The sequence below is a fragment of the Lolium perenne genome, chromosome 2 (genome assembly GCF_019359855.2).
Source record: "Lolium perenne isolate Kyuss_39 chromosome 2, Kyuss_2.0, whole genome shotgun sequence".
NCBI lineage: Eukaryota > Viridiplantae > Streptophyta > Magnoliopsida > Poales > Poaceae > Lolium > Lolium perenne.
Window position 1 is genome coordinate 23,929,734 of NC_067245.2, and position 18,421 is coordinate 23,948,154.

The 18,421-nt window shown below is 47.1% G+C and overlaps 2 protein-coding genes across 2 annotated transcripts; one reads left to right on the top strand and one right to left on the bottom strand.

Moving 5' to 3' along the window:
• Positions 1 to 636: 636 nt before the first annotated feature.
• LOC127331484 (uncharacterized) lies at positions 637 to 8,349 on the bottom strand. The gene is made up of 20 exons (XM_051357664.2): positions 8,216 to 8,349; positions 8,001 to 8,113; positions 7,481 to 7,556; positions 7,249 to 7,391; positions 6,987 to 7,073; positions 6,597 to 6,680; positions 6,142 to 6,349; positions 5,590 to 5,675; positions 4,951 to 5,182; positions 4,739 to 4,859; positions 4,070 to 4,209; positions 3,634 to 3,742; positions 3,018 to 3,060; positions 2,753 to 2,912; positions 2,539 to 2,609; positions 2,352 to 2,445; positions 1,969 to 2,181; positions 1,684 to 1,890; positions 1,159 to 1,506; positions 637 to 1,073 (listed from the first exon to the last, which is right to left on the bottom strand). The coding sequence occupies exons 1-20, from the start codon at positions 8,231 to 8,233 to the stop codon at positions 948 to 950; spliced, it is 2,679 nt and encodes an 892-aa protein (XP_051213624.1). The 5' UTR covers positions 8,234 to 8,349; the 3' UTR covers positions 637 to 947.
• Positions 8,350 to 17,413: 9,064 nt separating this feature from the next.
• LOC139835419 (uncharacterized) lies at positions 17,414 to 18,421 on the top strand. The gene has a single exon (XM_071825271.1). The coding sequence runs from the start codon at positions 17,414 to 17,416 to the stop codon at positions 18,419 to 18,421; it is 1,008 nt and encodes a 335-aa protein (XP_071681372.1).

Sequence of the window (18,421 nt, forward strand, 5' to 3'; positions counted from 1 at the left end):
TACCTGGAAGTAGATGAAGTAGATCATTAGCTTCTTTGTAGTAAGCTTGGGCATGGAAAGTTTGTTTTTATGATTCACTACCCAACCAAAATCTTGATGCTTACATTCTTTCTAAAGGTGTCCATATCAACCTCAATCACCTAGCCCAGATTAGATCCTACCTCACATATTCCCAAGTAGTCCAGTGTTTTTGGAACTCTCTTAGCTCTCACCCACAGTGTGTCAAGTTTCACTGCTGCCAAATTCTCATCTGACCATTGCTTTACATTGATTTTGATGCGTGCACCTCTCAATGTGACCCAGTCATATATTGATACCTCATTAATCATTAATCCTTACAGCTGATGAGAAATTGTCTAAGAAACATCATGTGGATACTTCTTTTACTTGCGAGGTACATTTTCATGGGTTAGTTCTTCCCAAACACATCACCAGTAGTTCCTCATCAGCCTGGAAATCCACTTCCTAAACTTTAACTATTGGAATTGCTTTTCCTTTCTCTTCAGCTCCAGAGCTTTTCTTTACATGCTTAGCACCCCAAGCTTCTTATCCTTTTCTATAGAAAATTTTCAAAATGTATGCACCAGTAACGAATCGTCACAAAACATCATTGAAAAAGGAATCAGATAATTGTAGTGAAAAAAGAACTCTAGAGGAAAAGACATTAATAAATGGGAACTAACATTCGAGTCTACAAGGACTTGAACCCAGATACTGAGACAGCTAAACTCGCTTCCTTGAGTGAGTCACAACTCAGAAGCAAGTACCCACGTATATTTACAAGCAACGAGCATCCCATAAGCATAATAGTATGCAATATACTCAAAATATGGGAATCGGGTTGCAAAGCACCGTCAGGGTGGGTTCCAAGTCCAAAAGACCATAACTAACACCCACGCAACGAACAAGTGAACTAGATGGCGTCATCCTTCTTTGCCTTCAGCTCGTCACAAAACCAGGTAGCAGTCATTTTTCATGTACACCGCAAAGTTGCACTGCAGGCTCTCCAACATCTCAACGACAGATTCTCGTTTCGACCCGCTGAAGTGCTTGACGGCATCCTCCAACGAAACCTGCAACGTTCGAGATGCTCAGCACAACTGCATAAGGAACAACATAGGGTTCCAGTAAAAGAAAAGGTCGGAGAGAATGACTCACCCCGCCACGGCTCTCGGCCAGTTCAAGTATAGCTTCTTCGGTGGCAACAGCTGGGGCAGTAGACTCAGTCACTTGCTCGTCCATCTTTTGCAGTTTCTTTACTTGTTTGTCATCAGAGACTGGTGTGCCATCAGTACGGGACCTCTTCCTTGAAGGGCTTGAATCACAGGCGTCTGCCTTGATGACACTGTCTCCTTGATTACTGTTCTCGACAGCTTCACTCTCGTGGGAACTGGATTTGGGCGACTCGGCTGATCTGGCCCCATCAGTAGGAATGCCACCAAAAGCTTTCTCTGACACTCCAAGTTCGTCAATTGTGAAGAATATCTTGATCATTTCGTATGTTACCTGCAATTGACATGTAGCGTTTTGCCACGCAGATCAGTCATTTCCAAATGGTTTGGATGAACATATACTTCAGCGCAGTGGATAGCAGCAGAAGTGGCTCCTACGTCTGCTGAAGCAATAATCCACATATAACCGCAAACAGAAACGGAGCATAGCAATAAATGCAAGAAGAATTACATTTTCTGGAAGCTCATCTTTTATTGGCTTCAGCTTGTCGCGTGATCCAACCTTTGCAATGGCAAGACGGATCTGTGAAGCTATCTCAAGTGTTAATCCTGTCTCCTCGCAGAACCTACTCCAGTTCATCTCACATCCGTCCCGAGCAGCATCAAGTATATATTGAATAACTGTTTGCTCCTTTATCGGCACTGCTCTGCGGAAATGCTACAATACACTACCATGTCAGGATGTAAACTGCCACTTAAGGTCAGTGCAGAACTTTGAAAACCAAAACTAACTCACCGCAATTTTCTTGAACGAGTACTCCCTATTCTGCCACAGTTCCCATGCAGTAAATCTGGCATCACCCAATTTCATTGGAACATTGTTGTTTACAGGTTTAGAAACAGACACCGTTTCCTCTACTCCTGATGAATCATCTAATGAAAGGTTCAACTCTTTTGAAAATTGAGTGATATGTTGGACAAAAGTGCCACTGTAACGCGAGATGAAGTGCTGGAAACAACAGGTCAGATGTTATGTGAGTACAAGAAAAAAAAATGATAGCAATTTATTGTATTTTAATTATTTTTGAGAAATTTATTGTATTTTTAATTGGACACTGCAGAAATGCATAATATTTTTGTCATGACATGGCATCTAATAAGTATCATTCTAAGTGATACCTGGTTAACACCATCAATATTAGCCAGTCTAGCTCCAGTAGAAGGCCTAATCCTTGCAAAGTGTCTTAGGGTCTGATCACCGCATATAGCATATCTGAAGCAAAGGGATTAGAGAGGTTCAATCCAATGGTCGCTCCAGTACCTAAACAGACTAGAGCCTAAGAACTTTCATGAACATTTAACTCACGGAGCAGTTCCAATATCCCGAGCAAGTTTCGTCCTGACGTTCAAGAGCATGTGGTAGAGTTTCAGTTCCTCCTGAAAGAAATGTTTAAGCGACAAGAAAACAACAACACAAAAAGAACTCAAATCGAGTATACAAAGGAACAAAATAACAAGGTCTGAACGAGAATTGCACAAGGTCAAACATGTCATCTAATGAATAAATCCCATGAAGCTACCTCGGATATCTTTTCAGAGTCTACAGTGGTCAGAGGATTTAAGCCCCCTTCTTTATGCTGTGAACTACCAAGCTCCTCTTGCTCAATCATCTCTGCAGTTGGCTGCAACAAAAGTGGTGTTCCACCATCGGAGAGAAACTTGGCCCCTTTTGGACTAACACTGAAGGTAGAGATGAAGTGTTACTATGGATATTTCTTGAAGTACAAGAGAAAAAGAATCCGGAGCAGCACTACCATAAACTAGAGAAAAAAAATACGCAAGCACCTGACCAATCTAAACCCATCACTTGTAGTCTCCTTCAAGTAACCTGCAAAGATATAAAAAGGAAAAAAGGAAATAAATAAGAGAAGCAATAAAAATAATGCCGGAGATGCTTTGTTCTGGCACCTGATGAATGGTTTGCTCAGTGTATCTAATAACAGAGTAACAATATCTACCACTTGAAGTGTAATATGTCTAGCTGAGATGTTACAACATGATAATAACCCCATGAGAAATCAAATTTCATTTGGCAATGTGGTCAAACATCGCAAAACTGCGGCATCTCTGAAGAAGTTTCATGGGTTTTCTCCAGTGGAACTTAGGGCCAATCAAAACTATGATATTGTAAGAAGCTTTTCAAAATACTCTTCTCTTGGAAAAAAAAAAAACAAGAAAATAATGGTTGCTCTGTTTACTAGGGAACACAGCTACGAGATTGTAAATAACATTCTCTCAGATCTATCAATACAACAAGGTGCAGTCTTATTATGTTTTCTCGAAGATGAAGAAAAACATGTACGAGATAAAGTTCGCCAACGGAACAAGTAGTTTTTATAGGGATGCCATGCTTTAGCCAACAAGTGAAAACTGGTTGAGTATATAGTATTCATAATGGTACCATGTGCCATAAGCAGACCACCAAGTGCTTTCCACCAGTTTGGCGGATAGTCTTTTCCACGTGCATGCATTGGAAGTTTATCATAATTCTTCTCAACTAGCTTTTTGACCTACAAAAATGAGAAAGCACTTGTTATACAGCATCTTTCTTCTAAAAACTGTGAAAGTGTCCAAGGTCGTTAATAAATAAAATACTGATGGTTGCAGATTAGGTGCAACACTTCACAAGCATGTGCAACAATACGCACGCAAAAACTGTTCAGCAAAGATATGTCGCAAATCCCTTAAAACAATTTACTAGCAGTGGCCATGCCACCTGTGGTTGCTCCCAACTGTCAGCACATAGATTAATCTACTCCAATCAAATGAAAATAGCCAATAGCTAATGATGCGCCAAACTATGGAACATCGCAAACATCAATGATGGAAAAACCTACTCGTGATCCACGGAGAACATCAACTGGCATATTAAGGCCCCAGCGTCCTCCACAAGACTTGATGCAGGACAGCAACAAGAAAGATTCTTTTGACAAATCCCTCTCAGTCTTTGTCGTTGTTGTGCAATTATCGCAGTTACCTGAGGATTAATGAAGATGTCATAAATCAATGTGTCACAGTATGCTAATTCTGTCAGTTAAAATATAACTTGATGTAGCATGTGTCTACTGCGAAGAATCGTGGTATAGGTATAGCAATACAATATTTCCGCTAAACAAGGTACAGGGATACATCTAGTATATATTTGTTCACAAGAAGAAAACATGCAGAGTATTTGAAGATAAGAAAATGATGATGGCGGCAGCCGCTCTGTAATAGGTGGAGGACTGAGAATGGTAACAGCTGACAGGTACTATTAGTACTTTGTGTGGAGGGAGCTTTCTAGGGTTTGCAGTGGCTTGGGCCTGTGATTGTTTCTAGTTGAAGATGTTTTGCTTTGGGAATAATAAGGATGATTTGGGCATGTATTCAATATGTGTACAGTAGTTTCTAGCCTTCAATAAGGGTTCAGAATAGAGTAGTGACTACACAAAAAGGAACTTCGATTCTGCCCCTCTTTGCAAATGGTTAATATTTACAGATGAGACAAATGTAAAATATAAACGTACCACAGTCAGCTGCATGCTCTTCACCAAAGTACTGCAACAGGCACTTTCTGCGGCATGTACCAAGGAGGCAATATTTCTGTGCTGCCATGAAGGAATCCATGATGGCATTCCTTTGTGTTGCCTGTTGATGAGTCAAAACTATAAACCGTAGGGTAATGAAACAGGTAAACGGTACAAGAGCCAAACTGCAGATATGTACGTTTATCACTTACATTTGTTACTTCGGAACAATAGAAGTCAGCTTTTGCAAAATCACTTCTTTGATAATATAGCCAGCAGAATGAAGGCAGTCCATCTCTTCCACAACGCCCACTTTCCTGGTAGTATGATTCTAGGCTCTTAGGGCATCCGTAGTGTATTACACATCTAACATCTGGCTTATCTATTCCCATCCCAAATGCAATGGTTGCCACCATCACAAGTACTTCATCTCTAACAAACGATCTGTAACGGAGAACCATAATTCATCATCAATCACTATGTTGTCAAGCCATCATTTGTAAAAAAAACTGCATGAAAACACCATGATAGGCCAACCTTATATTCCCTGTATCTGTGTAATTTGTTTTCTCGTTTAATTACTTGCATGATCTATAGCATTACTAACATAACAATATGTTGGCAAATTTGCGTAGTTTCAGACCAAATCACAGCTCTCCTGAGTTTTTGTGAATCATAAGATGTAAAATTGCCAAATAAATAAAATGTTCAAAATGGGCTCAAATGGTACACTGAGCATTGATCAATTCAACCTATTGTAAGGAATTTGGGTTGTCCAGAACAAATTGAGAAGCAAAGAAGCGATAATGAACATCCAAACAAAAAAGCTAACACGGGCATAAATGACAGACCTATGGGATTCCTCTCTAGCTTTGCCACCCATTTTACCATGGTAAATGTTAGATTTGATTCCAGCAGTAATCATTGCTTCATGTACCTGACAGAAAAGTTGCATTTAATACGTTAATACATCAATACCAAAGTAATCTAACAGGCACATGGTATATGTTAAAAGCAGCTTCTACAATATCAAAACTGGAGGCCTGGGATTCTCATATTAGTCCAGAAAAAACTTATAGAAACTTATAATTTTCTGTTCTATAGAATCTCAACGTGTGCACCTAACTGGAATTTGAAGTCTCCAAAAGCTATAACATCAATCAGCAAAAGGGAATGTCTGATACTAAAAAGGATCAACAGAAAAGTATCTCAGACCAATTTCAAGTTTTACTATGCTTCTCCAAAATAAATTCATAGTGATTCAGCGTGACCTAAATGTGTACATGAAGATTTTTTTTTAAATAGCTTCCAAGGAGCAAAAAAAAGGTCCTTGTGTACCGGTTTACTGAGATTATCAGAGTAAGATAATGCTGGTAATTACAAACATGCTGGTAATTACAAACCTGTTCAGTGTCCCGGATGGTGGTACAGTAAATTATTGTTGAGCCACCCACAGTACATGTCTTCGAGACATCTTTCACAAGTTCGCTGATAAAGGACATAGATCGGTTGCATGATTTCACACCGTAGAAAAGGTTTGGACGATCAAATGATCCAATTGCAACATGAGGATTACACAGGTTCAAGGAAGTGGCAATATCTCCACGTACCCTAAAAAAAATCAAATTGAAAGTTATCATTGATTTGGTACAGAGAGAAGAAGGATTTAGACACCGTAGAAAACATAAAACAAGCAGTCATCACAAGTGAACGAACAAATTTATGGTAACAAACTAACAAGTAACAATTATGGTAATAATATGCAAGTAGGTACGTACAACAGGCAGAGAAAAGACATTATCATTCGATATCAAAAGCAGGATAAACAGGTAAAGAACTGATAGTGAAACTTTCATGCCTTTCTGTGGCTGTTGCAGTCAAGGCAACAAAGGGAACACCCACAAGGTGGTCACGCAATGAATGTAGCTGCTTGTACTCCGGCCTGTGTACAACAGAGAGAATTAAAACCATTCAACAAAAAGAACAGAGAAAAATGAAAAACAAGAAAAGAGCCTATTTGTCATAACTAAGACTAACTGATCACAAAAAATGATTGTGGAGTTTAAGATTGAAGCAATGAAGCGAGAATTAATGGGCGATACATACAAACTCGCAGATTTTACATTTTTCATCAGTACACACAGGATTTTAGAACTACATGCATATGTCATATCCAAAATAAAAATGTACATATATTTACTAGCTCTTTTAATGAAGAAATGTTTCACATAATAGATGAACAAATGACCTGAAATCATGACCCCATTCAGATATGCAATGTGCTTCATCGATGGCCAACAAGCAGATTCCGGAAGAATGCAAGTTACTCCAAAACCTGGAAAGAAGCTTGAGAGCGGTAAATCAGCGGACCAGCCCATGTATTACCAAACACGACAGTAATTTGTAGTTTCATATGTCTGACTTCCTATTCCAGCCAAATGATTGGCAACTATAGTTTCATAAGTACTGCAAACGCCCATAATCTGATTTTATATGACAGGATTTCACACCTTGAAGGAAGTGAGATAGCTTTCTCAGGGGTCATGTACAGAACATCATACAGGCCTTTTTCAGCCTCACTGCTAACAGAGCTATTCATTTGGGTGCTGCCAAGGTAGTCAGATTTCACACCACGTTGTTGTAAACTCATGACCTGTTTCCAGTAAATGAAACCTTTCTTATTAAAGCAAATCCGTAATGAGCAAAGCACTAAAAATGTTATGCTGTATCTTAGAATTGTACCTGGTCTTGCATCAGTGACAGAAGAGGGCTTACGACAACAGTCGTCTTCTTTGCAACGAGTGGAGGGATTTGATAGCTGCAATGGAAAGAAATTCTGTGAGAACATTATGGTTCAATATACATAAGAGGAACACACCGACGCACAGTTTAGAGTTTACCACCAAAATGACTACATTTTCTCCCCAAACCAGTACTACACATCAGAGAGCCAAAAGCAATGTGTAATAGAATCCCAACCAAATAAATTGCACGAACGCAATGCCAAACACCGCCATGGGTACAATACAGCTCGCTTATATCCACTAGATGCAGCATCTTCCCAGATTAGATTCAGTCACTACAGTGCCCAATCTGCAGATCCGGCATCCACACAAGATGAATACTAGGCAGCAGCCAGCTAGCCCCCATCAATCCATCATCATCCACAGCATACCACGACGGCATCTCTTCACAGAACCGAACTAAAACGGATCGAGCGAGCGAGCGAGCGAGCGCGCGTGGGGATTATTTTACTTCTTACCACATCGACTTGCCGCTGCCGGTGGCCATGACGACCAGGCAGTCCCGCCCGTCCAGGACCTTCTGTATGATCTCCCGCTGGTACGGCCGGAATCCGGTGTACCCGAAGTACCGCTGCGATTAGAAACAAAAAAAAAACACCCGGAGATTAGCGGCCGGCGGGGGGTTAGGGTTTAGGCGGCGCTAAGGTTTGGGGGCGGGCGAGGAGGGGAGTACCTTCAGAGCCGCCTCCATTGTTGGTTACTGGAGCCCGCGAGGAAGATTCCGGTGGCTTGACCTCGCCCGCGGCGGAGGAGGCCAAGGAGGGGAATGGAACGGAACGGTCGGCTGGTGGTGGTGGTGGCGGCGGGGGATGTTTTGAGGATTGTTTGCGGCGCTCATTTTATCTGAGTTCCCGCCAACTCGAATTTTTTTTCGCTTTACTGATCTGGCTGCGTGCAGCCCATTAGTTCGCCCGGCTAGGGCTGGGCCAAGGAAAGCTCTGGATTTTTATTTGCCATGGGGGCCTAAGGCCCCGCTTTTTACTGGCAAATTCCTATTCATCGCTTATTAGCGATGCGTACAAACCTCCGCACGCACGGTGGTCAGTTATGGGCCTGGCCCAGTTATTCGACGCATCGCACTCGCACCCCCCGGACGCACTTGGTTCGGGCGAATTTTTTTTAAATAATACACTTTTTAATATTAATTCCAGAAATAATAGCCGTTTTTAGCAATTTTCAGAAATAATACACCGTCGGGGCCCGTGAACCCGAAATTTGAAAATCGGGGTCAGCGAACCCGAAGTGCAGGGAATCTCCTGCCGGCCACGCGGACAAGGCCATTTTCGGGCTCAGCACGCCCGATTCAGCTTTGTCAGGCTCAGCGCGCCCGAGGCGCTTTTGTCGGCCACGCGCTGCTGTTATCACCAGATTTTGGTCAAATCCGAAGGTGGGCCGTAGGAGAGATGGGCTTGGAAGATTACACGTGGAAGATCTTTGAAGCGGCCTTGCACGGAGAATTTGGGCTAGATTGCCCGTGTATCTTTAGTTATAGTAGATTATATCTTAGATCAAAAGTTAGAGTTTGTATCGTGCACGATGGGATATTCCCACGATTAGAAAGTCCCCTGGACTATAAATATGTATCTAGGGTTTATGGAATAAACAACAACTCACGTTCAACCCAAACAAACCAATCTCGGCGCATCGCCAACTCCTTCGTCTCGAGGGTTTCTATCAGGGAAGCGACATGCTGCCTAGATCGCATCTTGCGATCTAGGCAGCACAAGCCCCACGTTGTTCATGCGTTGCTCGTACTGAAGCGTCTTTGATGGCGAGCAACGTAGTTATCATAGATGTGTTAGGGTTAGCATTGTTCTTCGTATAACATGCTTACGTAGTGCAACCCTTGCATATCTAGCCGCCCTCACATCTATCTCAGGTGTGGGGGCGGCACCCCGCTTGATCATTATTTAGTAGATCTGATCCGTTACGATTGCTCCTTGTTCTGCAAGGATTAGTTTAATATCTGCAATAGTTAGGCCTTACAAAGGGGGGGAGGATCCAGCGGCATGTAGGGTGGCGTTCGCAAGTCCTAAACAGGATGTTCCGAGGATCAACTTCATGTTGGTTTTTAGGCCTTGTTTAGGATCGGCTTACGATCACCGTGCGTGGCCGCGAGGCCCAACCTGGAGTAGGATGATCCGATTATGCGGTGAAAACCCTAAATCGTCGTAGATCTCATTAGCTTTATCTTGATCAAGCAGGATCACCATATATTCGTGCACCCCGTACGAATCATGGGTGGATCGGCTCTTTGAGCCGATTCACAGGATAACCTGAGAGCCGATCGGGGCTCGTATTTCATGTTTACGTGTATGCCATGCAGGAAACTAAGCGAGGCATCCCCATCACCTTCACGACCGGGTATAGGTCGTGGCACGCCCTTGCACTTCGCATCGCCGCGTGTGACCGTAAGAGCATTGCGGGCCGTCGCTCGGAGGGTCTCGGCCAGCCGCGGCTCTAGGCTCTTCCCGGCTCTACCGTGTTGACAGCCGCCGCCCGCCGGTGGGTTTTGGCGATCAACACATTACGCACGCCGGTGGGACCATCATCTACATCAACCACATCGCCATCTACATCCGAGATGGCGGATGGCACGCCGATCACCTACGAGAAGGCTGCTGACGAGCTCAAGAAGAGATATGACGAGATCAAGGTCACCCTCGAAGCCGACCTCATCGGCTCTTTTCGCAGAACCCGTTCCCATGGCATCGGATGGAAGGGATTCTCACCGCAAGGTGCACTCGATGGGATAGATCTCTCGCCCCGTCGGAGGAACGCACCGGGGCCCTGCGGCGGGAGATCAACTACTTGGTGGCTCACTCGCTACACCGCCACTCGAAAACTTGGTCAACGTGTTGGAGCGTCTCGCTCTGCGCGTGATCCGGGAGATCATGAGCCACCGGTGCCGTCGGGACCAGCTCTCGGGACGCATCGGGGAGAGTTGCCACTCCAGTCCGTCCACCGCTGCCATATGCGTTGGCGGCACCACTGAAAGTGCCGGCCACACCGGCATTCGTCGTCTACAAGATCGGTGGTGACCCTAGTGACTACTGGTTCTTGGTCGAGGCGCCTAAGGAGATCCCTCAAGGATACGCGTGTACGTATGTGCGATTGTGGCAACCGGCCACTCTCAAACCAGGCCACAACGTCGGGGACTCCGGCGCAAACGGGAGGAACGTCGCAACGAGCTTGAGAAGCGTACGTGGCTAACTAAGTGCGCCACCCCGACGAAACTCCCGAGCCCAGCTCCTGCGGTTGGCTCGTAGCTGGAAAAGCAAACATGGCTGGCTAAGTACGCCACTCCGGCGAATCTTCGTAGTGCAACTCCCGCAGCCAGACAAGGTGGATCGGATCAGTACCATGCGAGAGACCAGTTCGGCATGGTGCCGAAGAGAAGGGCAATCGGCTATTCCAAGCCGTACTCGACGAGTACGAGATGATCCCGCTGCCACCTAAATATCGGCTCCCCGACTTCTCCAAATTCAGTGGATCGGATGGCTCCAGCTCCATCGAGCACGTCGGCCGATATTTGGCGCAACTAGGACCGGCTTGGTGTCGGATCAGCTACGCGTGAGGCTCTTTTCACAGTCCCTCACGGGATCGGCTTTTGGATGGTACACCTCTTTGCCGGAAACTCCATCCGGTCTTGGAAGCAATTGGAAGAACAGTTCCATATGCAATACCATTCGAAGCTTCCGAGTCTAGCATTGCCGATCTAGCACAACTACGTCGAAGCGCGGAGAAACGGTGATAGAGTACATCCAGCGCTTCAGAATCTTAGGAACCGATGTTATTCGGTTCGTATAACCGAAAAGGAAGCGATCGAGTTGGCGGTAGCTGGCCTTGCAACACGGCTCAAGGACATGGCCTCCCAAGCAGATTATCCCTCGGGGCGCACATGGTTCGAAACTATCGGCATATGAACAGCGCCACCGGACCTGTACCAAGACAAGTTCAAGCGTGCGATAGTCCTGGTCGATGCGAGAGGAAGACGAAGTTCTGCGGGAGACCAAGAAGTAGCGATGGCTGAGTGGACTCGGGAGGAACCCCGTATCCCGCAAATGGGTAAAGCCACCAGGGCCGCCGAGGGGATTTGATTTTGACGTGACCAAGACTGAACAAATCTTCGACCTCCTGCTCAAGGAGAAACAGCTTGACGATTCCCGAAGGTCTCAAGTTCCCCACGGCGCAAGAGCTGAACGGAAAGCCATACCGCAAATTCCACAACTCGCTCTCCCATGCCACCAACGACCGCAGGTGTGGCGTCGGCACATCCAAGCGGCGATAGAGAAGGGGCGCCTAATTTTCAACCGGTACGCCATGAAGGTCGACACCCAACCCTTCCCCGCCGTTAACATGGTGGAAGTCACCTACGAGGGTTGCCACCAGGTCCCTCGTTCAGCATCAACATGGTAGGACCTGGGAACCACTGCGGCAAAGATGGAGATGAGGGCAGCTGCTCTCATAGCAAGGACACAGAGGAAGCCGCTCCACGCGATCGGCTCCATCATGATGGCAAGCGCTACGTCACGAGAGGGAGAGGTGAAGAATATAAGATATCAACGACCTCTCTCTCGATCACCTCCTCAACAAATATGTGAGTCGATACGACCAACGCCGACGGTCCAACTATGATGATGAAGGAGATCGTGCGGCTAGAGAAGCCGTAAGACATCGTCGGCAGGATCGCGATGAGGAGGAGCACGAGCGCCGTGCCACGGACACGTCAAGGGAGCAAGATGACAACGCCAGACATCGGACTGCCCTTTCTTCGGACATCGCTGGGATTCAGGAATGAGCCGATTGCCCACAATCGGCAATTGCCCGTAATGCAACAAGAAGAAGAAGGAGGCAGCCAATGTGTCCGTGTTCGAGCGCTTAGGGCCTCTCCCGCCACAAAGCAAGCGTGCTTTGAGTCCCCTCGGTGGGCAGATCTTGAGGATTCCGAAACGAGGGACCGGAAGAAGAAAACAGTACCACCGTCCAAGGTGGTGCCTGACGGACTCAGCCGTTCACAAAAACGCAGGGTTCAGCGGTTGCGCGGCCTGGAGGAAGCTGAAAGGTTATACCTGCATACGCTAAGGAAGGCACGGCCTGATCTGGCTGCAAAGGTTCAGCGAGCCCTGGATGAAGAGGGTCGTCCACGGAGAATGGAGTGGCGTCCCAAACAAAAGAAAGCCGATGATGAAACATCGGCTGGCACAAACATGGTGCTCGTCTTGCCGACGGAGCTTAGTGTTCCACGATTATACGATGCACTCAAGGTGGACGACAGCAGGCGCATCAAGTCAGAGGTTGGGTTGGTTTTATCCAGCCTGACCGAGTAGCAAGATTGACCCAATGAGCAAACTGGGCGAGGCTGATCCTTGTGATCGGCCCCAAAAAACTTATGGAGGGGCATTACAAAACTTTCATCGAACGAGCAATGTGGAGGCCGATTCTAGCAATCGGCCAAAATTATCCTCTGCACATATTCTGCTTGTATTCAGCAATGATCCACTGGGCAGCGGCCACGACGGTAGATGAGAGTCAGCATGAATCTTTGCGAAGCCGACGTGCAAGTGCAGTGCCCTGACTAACCATAAAAGCCGATATCTGCAGTCATTCGGCAGATTCGGCTCAGGGGGCATGTAGTCAGATGAACATGTGCAGATAAACATGTGCAAACATGCGTTGCAGTGAAACATTGGGGCCGATTAAGAAAAATCGGCCAAATAAAAAAAAAATTTCAGCCGATGCAAGGGCATCGACTTCAGAACTAAGAAGCGAAGCCAGACCGGCTGGTTATATGCTCAAAGTTCACATCGACATCGACGGTCAGTGCAGGAAAGGAGCCGATCTGAACGCTCGGGGGCAGCCCGCCTGAAGGCTCTGCTCGGAGAGCCGATTTTGCTGAAATCGGCTGGTTACGTATCATGACTTGGGAACCGATGGCGACACATTTGGTTAGTCCACTAATATGCTCGCTTTGATAGAGGCTCGGGGGCAAATCGATGGCGTAGAATCCCAGAGGTATCAATTTCAGCATCGAGTCGTTTCAGCAATGGTTTTGGGGCTCAAAGTCGTCAGTTGGAAGAAAAATGGATCGTGAAGGATTGATAAGTTAACGTCAGCCTTCGGGCATTGATCAAATTCACGATTGCTCCAACGTCAAAGGGATGAAGCATGAGACATTGAGAGACTGGTGCGTTGTCATCGGCTCGTTAGGCATCGGCTAAGTGACGATTGGCGGGGTCAGTATAAAAGGGAATCGGCTAAATTGGCGTAAGAGAAATTGGCAAAATCAAATTGGGAAATTTCTTCATTGATAAACCAGATTTCTTACATAGAAGAGCTGATTGCTCTCAAAAGGGAGTACTAAGGGGATACATTGCCCCATCTACTGCTGCTGATCCTATTCTAGAGATCCTATTCTACCGGCCGTCACTGCCCTCGTCGTCATCATCATCAGCGCTGTCGGCGCTGCTCCCGGCGGGCTCGTCGTCGCTGCTGTAGCGGCCGCCGACAGGACCTTCATTGTCCTCGTCCTCCACGTCGTCGTCGTCGTCATCGCTATCATAGTCACCGAGGTTCCCTGGCCGTGGGCGGTGGCGCTTGGCCGACGGCTCGTCGGAGGGGCTGTCGTCGTCGTCCTCCTCCTCCTCTTCCTCCGCCTCCACCTCGGAGGAGGTGAAGTCATCCCAGGAGAAGTGATCGTCATCGCTCTTCTCCTCCGATTCCCCGTTGGCGAGGAAGCGGAGGTCGCTCTCCCCGTCCGTCGAGGACTGATCATCCTCGGACCAGATGGAGAAGTCATGGTCTGACTCCTCCCCGGCCGCAATGGCGCGGCGGATGTTGGCCGCGTGGACCTCTTGTGGGCTTGGTGCTGGCATCGGCTCGGGAGAAGAAGAGGACTCAAAGGAAAGTCCCGACGAGGCGGAGGAAGAGGAGGACATGGTGCGCAGAAGGGTTTTTTGGGGTGCCGATGACTGGAACAGAGGAAGGGGATAAAGATAACTAATCGATCGGCACGGTTAAATAATGAGAAACCTGGTGGGAATTACTGCCATTACGGTTTAGAAGGGGTGATGTCAGAGCTGTCAAATTTTGCGGAGAAGCTGAGAGGACCGGGCGTAATGATGACGGAGGCTGCAAATGGCTCTGCTCTGCCACGACATGACCCTTCGAAGGAAAAGCATAATGATTTTGGAAATGTCATTTCCAAAACCCGGGGGGCATGTGTTATCACCAGATTTTGGTCAAATCCGAAGGTGGGCCGTAGGAGAGATGGGCTTGGAAGATTACACGTGGAAGATCTTTGAAGCGGCCTTGCACGGAGAATTTGGGCTAGATTGCCCGTGTATCTTTAGTTATAGTAGATTATATCTTAGATCAAAAGTTAGAGTTTGTATCGTGCACGATGGGATATTCCCACGATTAGAAAGTCCCCTGGACTATAAATATGTATCTAGGGTTTATGGAATAAACAACAACTCACGTTCAACCCAAACAAACCAATCTCGGCGCATCGCCAACTCCTTCGTCTCGAGGGTTTCTATCAGGGAAGCGACATGCTGCCTAGATCGCATCTTGCGATCTAGGCAGCACAAGCCCCACGTTGTTCATGCGTTGCTCGTACTGAAGCGTCTTTGATGGCGAGCAACGTAGTTATCATAGATGTGTTAGGGTTAGCATTGTTCTTCGTATAACATGCTTACGTAGTGCAACCCTTGCATATCTAACCGCCCTCACATCTATCTCAGGTGTGGGGGCGGCACCCCGCTTGATCATTATTTAGTAGATCTGATCCGTTACGATTGCTCCTTGTTCTGCAAGGATTAGTTTAATATCTGCAATAGTTAGGCCTTACAAAGGGGGGAGGATCCAGCGGCATGTAGGGTGGCGTTCACAAGTCCTAAACAGGATGTTCCGAGGATCAACTTCATGTTGGTTTTTAGGCCTTGTTTAGGATCGGCTTACGATCACCGTGCGTGGCCGCGAGGCCCAACCTGGAGTAGGATGATCCGATTATGCGGTGAAAACCCTAAATCGTCGTAGATCTCATTAGCTTTATCTTGATCAAGCAGGATCACCATATATTCGTGCACCCCGTACGAATCATGGGTGGATCGGCTCTTTGAGCCGATTCACAGGATAACCTGAGAGCCGATCGGGGCTCGTATTTCATGTTTACGTGTATGCCATGCAGGAAACTAAGCGAGGCATCCCCATCACCTTCCTGACCAGGTATAGGTCAGGTGGCACGCCCTTGCACTTCGCATCGCCGCGTGTGACCAGAAGAGCATTGCGGGCCGTCGCTCGGAGGGGTCTCAGCCAGCCGCAGCTCTAGGCTCTTCCCGGCTCTACCGTGTTGACAGGCCGCTGCCCGCCGGTGGGTTTTGGCAGTCAACAGCTGCCGCTGTCGGGCTGTCTCCTGGCCAGGAGCAGGCCGAGTCGGGGAGGGCCGTCCCGAAGCGGGCGATTCGGGGAACCTGCGCCCGAAATTGCAGGGCAATAAATCCCGGCCGACGCACGGTGCAGCTCGCCCAGCTCTTCTTCCTCCTCCAGCACAGCTCACTCAGTTCATCTCAGGTCTCTCTCATTTGCTCTCAGTCCAGCAGCTAAATGTCTCATTTCTGAGCCATTTTTCCAGCCATTTGTTGTAGTTTGACCACCAAAAGTTGTAGAATCACCTGATCTATACATGGGTTAGTTTTTGAGGCGTTTTGGTGGAGGTGCTGTTGGTGGTGGTGGTGGTGGAGGAGCTGGTGGTGGTGTTGTTGTTGCTGCTGCTGCTGCGTGGTGGTGCAGCTGCTGCGTGGTGGAGGAGCCGAGTCATTGACGGAGGTGTTTGGCACGCTTCAAGGGTAAACCCTAATTCCTGGTATTAGATGGTGTACTCATAATGCATGTTGCGTTCGTTAGCTGCGCACATTAGTTACTGAAATATGTACCGGTAGATAGTATTTATTTAGGACTGCAGGTGCTAGATTTTTATTTATTTTAGAGTGTAGGTGCTAGATTTTTTTGACGAGTATGTAATTTTTATAGGTGAGCAGATATGTCAGATAGATTAAAATTCGTTGTTTACTTCGGACATGGCACGGTCCGAACAACTCCGATGGGAGCTGATCTGAGCGAGTTTCAGTACGAGGAGTTGCATCTGACAAACCCAAAAACATGGCGAGTTAGTCAGTTGAAGGAGTGGTTGACCGTGAATTTCGGGCTTAATCCCGAAGCATACACCGTTGGTGTGCATGCTTTGTGGAGCAGCTCCGATGCCAGATTTTCCGGCGGTTGAAGCCGATTGAGCGGACCTCTCGGTGGGTGCACTTGGTTGGAAGCGTGCGGCGCAGGGAACTCACCCCATCGCCTTCATGCTTCCCGAGGCGAAGGTGGTGAATTTCCAAGAAGGCGAGGGTGCGTTCCATCCAGTGCCGAGCAATGAAAGTTCGATGCCGGCGGCAGCAGCTTTCCAATCCGGGCGAGTAGCCATGCAGCAGGTGGTCATGACGATATCGTTGAGCTTGAAAGCGTGGACGAAGAAGAAGAACAGATGCGTAACATGATGGACGAGGAAGACGAGGATGGAGTGGACAATGAGGTTGACTCAGATGAATCCGGTGGATCCGATACTTCAGATGATAACGAAGAGGCGGATCCGATCCCCTCTTCTTGGAACCATGATTTGTCGGAGGCAATGATAGTCGATGATCGGCACGATTCTGCTCGGGAGTACAGCATGAACACCATCTCGGTTGGTGCTAGATATGCTGACAAGAGACATCTGCGAGGAAGCAATCACTCGGTGGGCAATGAACACGCAAAGGGTATTCAGAACCACCGTTTCAAGTCGAAATTCTTGACGGTGGTCTGCAGCCGATGCTAGATGTCCATCAAGGGTGCATGGGTACTGTCCAAGTATGACACAACATGGGTGGTGAGCGATTTCGTGCCGCACACATGTGTCCTTAAGAGTATGTTGAAGGATCACCGAAACCTTACATCCACTCTTATTGCTCGCCTGTTCTACAAGGAGATTGTAGAGAATACAGCAATGGGGGTTAAAGCCATCCAGAAAAGAGTTCACCTTCAATATAAGTATGTAATTGAATATGGCAAGGCATGGAGGGCTAAACAGACAAGATCGGAGAACAGATTCGGGACCTTCTATGATGCTTATGACGGTGTCGTCCGTCTCCTGCAGACATTGAAGGACCGGAATCCGGGCACCCATGTGGACATACAAGACTTTGTGATACCAGAGTTCCCTAATGTCAGGGTTCTGCACAGGGTGTTTTTCGCATTCAGCATATGCATCGAGGCTTTCATGCACTGTCGTCCGGTGATGTGTGTAGATGGAACTTTTCTAACTGGGAGGTACAAGGGACAGATTCTGACAGCAATTGGAGTGGATGGCAACAATCGATGTGTGCCTCTCGCATTTGCATTTGTTGAGAGCGAGAACACTGCTAGCTGGTTATGGTTCTTCAGGCAGTTAAAAAAATCGATAGTGAAAGATCGCGAAAATGTGTGCGTGCTACATGACAGGCATGCAGGTATACTTGCGGCTATCAAGACTACGGTAGAAGCCGGACCTGATGAAGAGACGCCATGGCAGGATATGCAGAGTAGGTGGTGCATGCGCCACCTGGGGGCCAATTTCTTCTCGCAGTTTAGGAGCAAGGGTCTTATGAATCTGTTCAAGAAGTTGTGCAAGCAGAATCAAGAATGCAAGTACACTTTTCTCCGCGGCAAGCTGGATGAGTTCACTAAGGACCATGTGCGGCACAGGTTAGCCGCCCGAGCTGCATTAGTAGCAGCTCATGCAGCACTGTGGCACGTGGTACACAGTGTTCCAAAGAGGCCCCGAGCCAGATCCTATTGGGCTATGTGA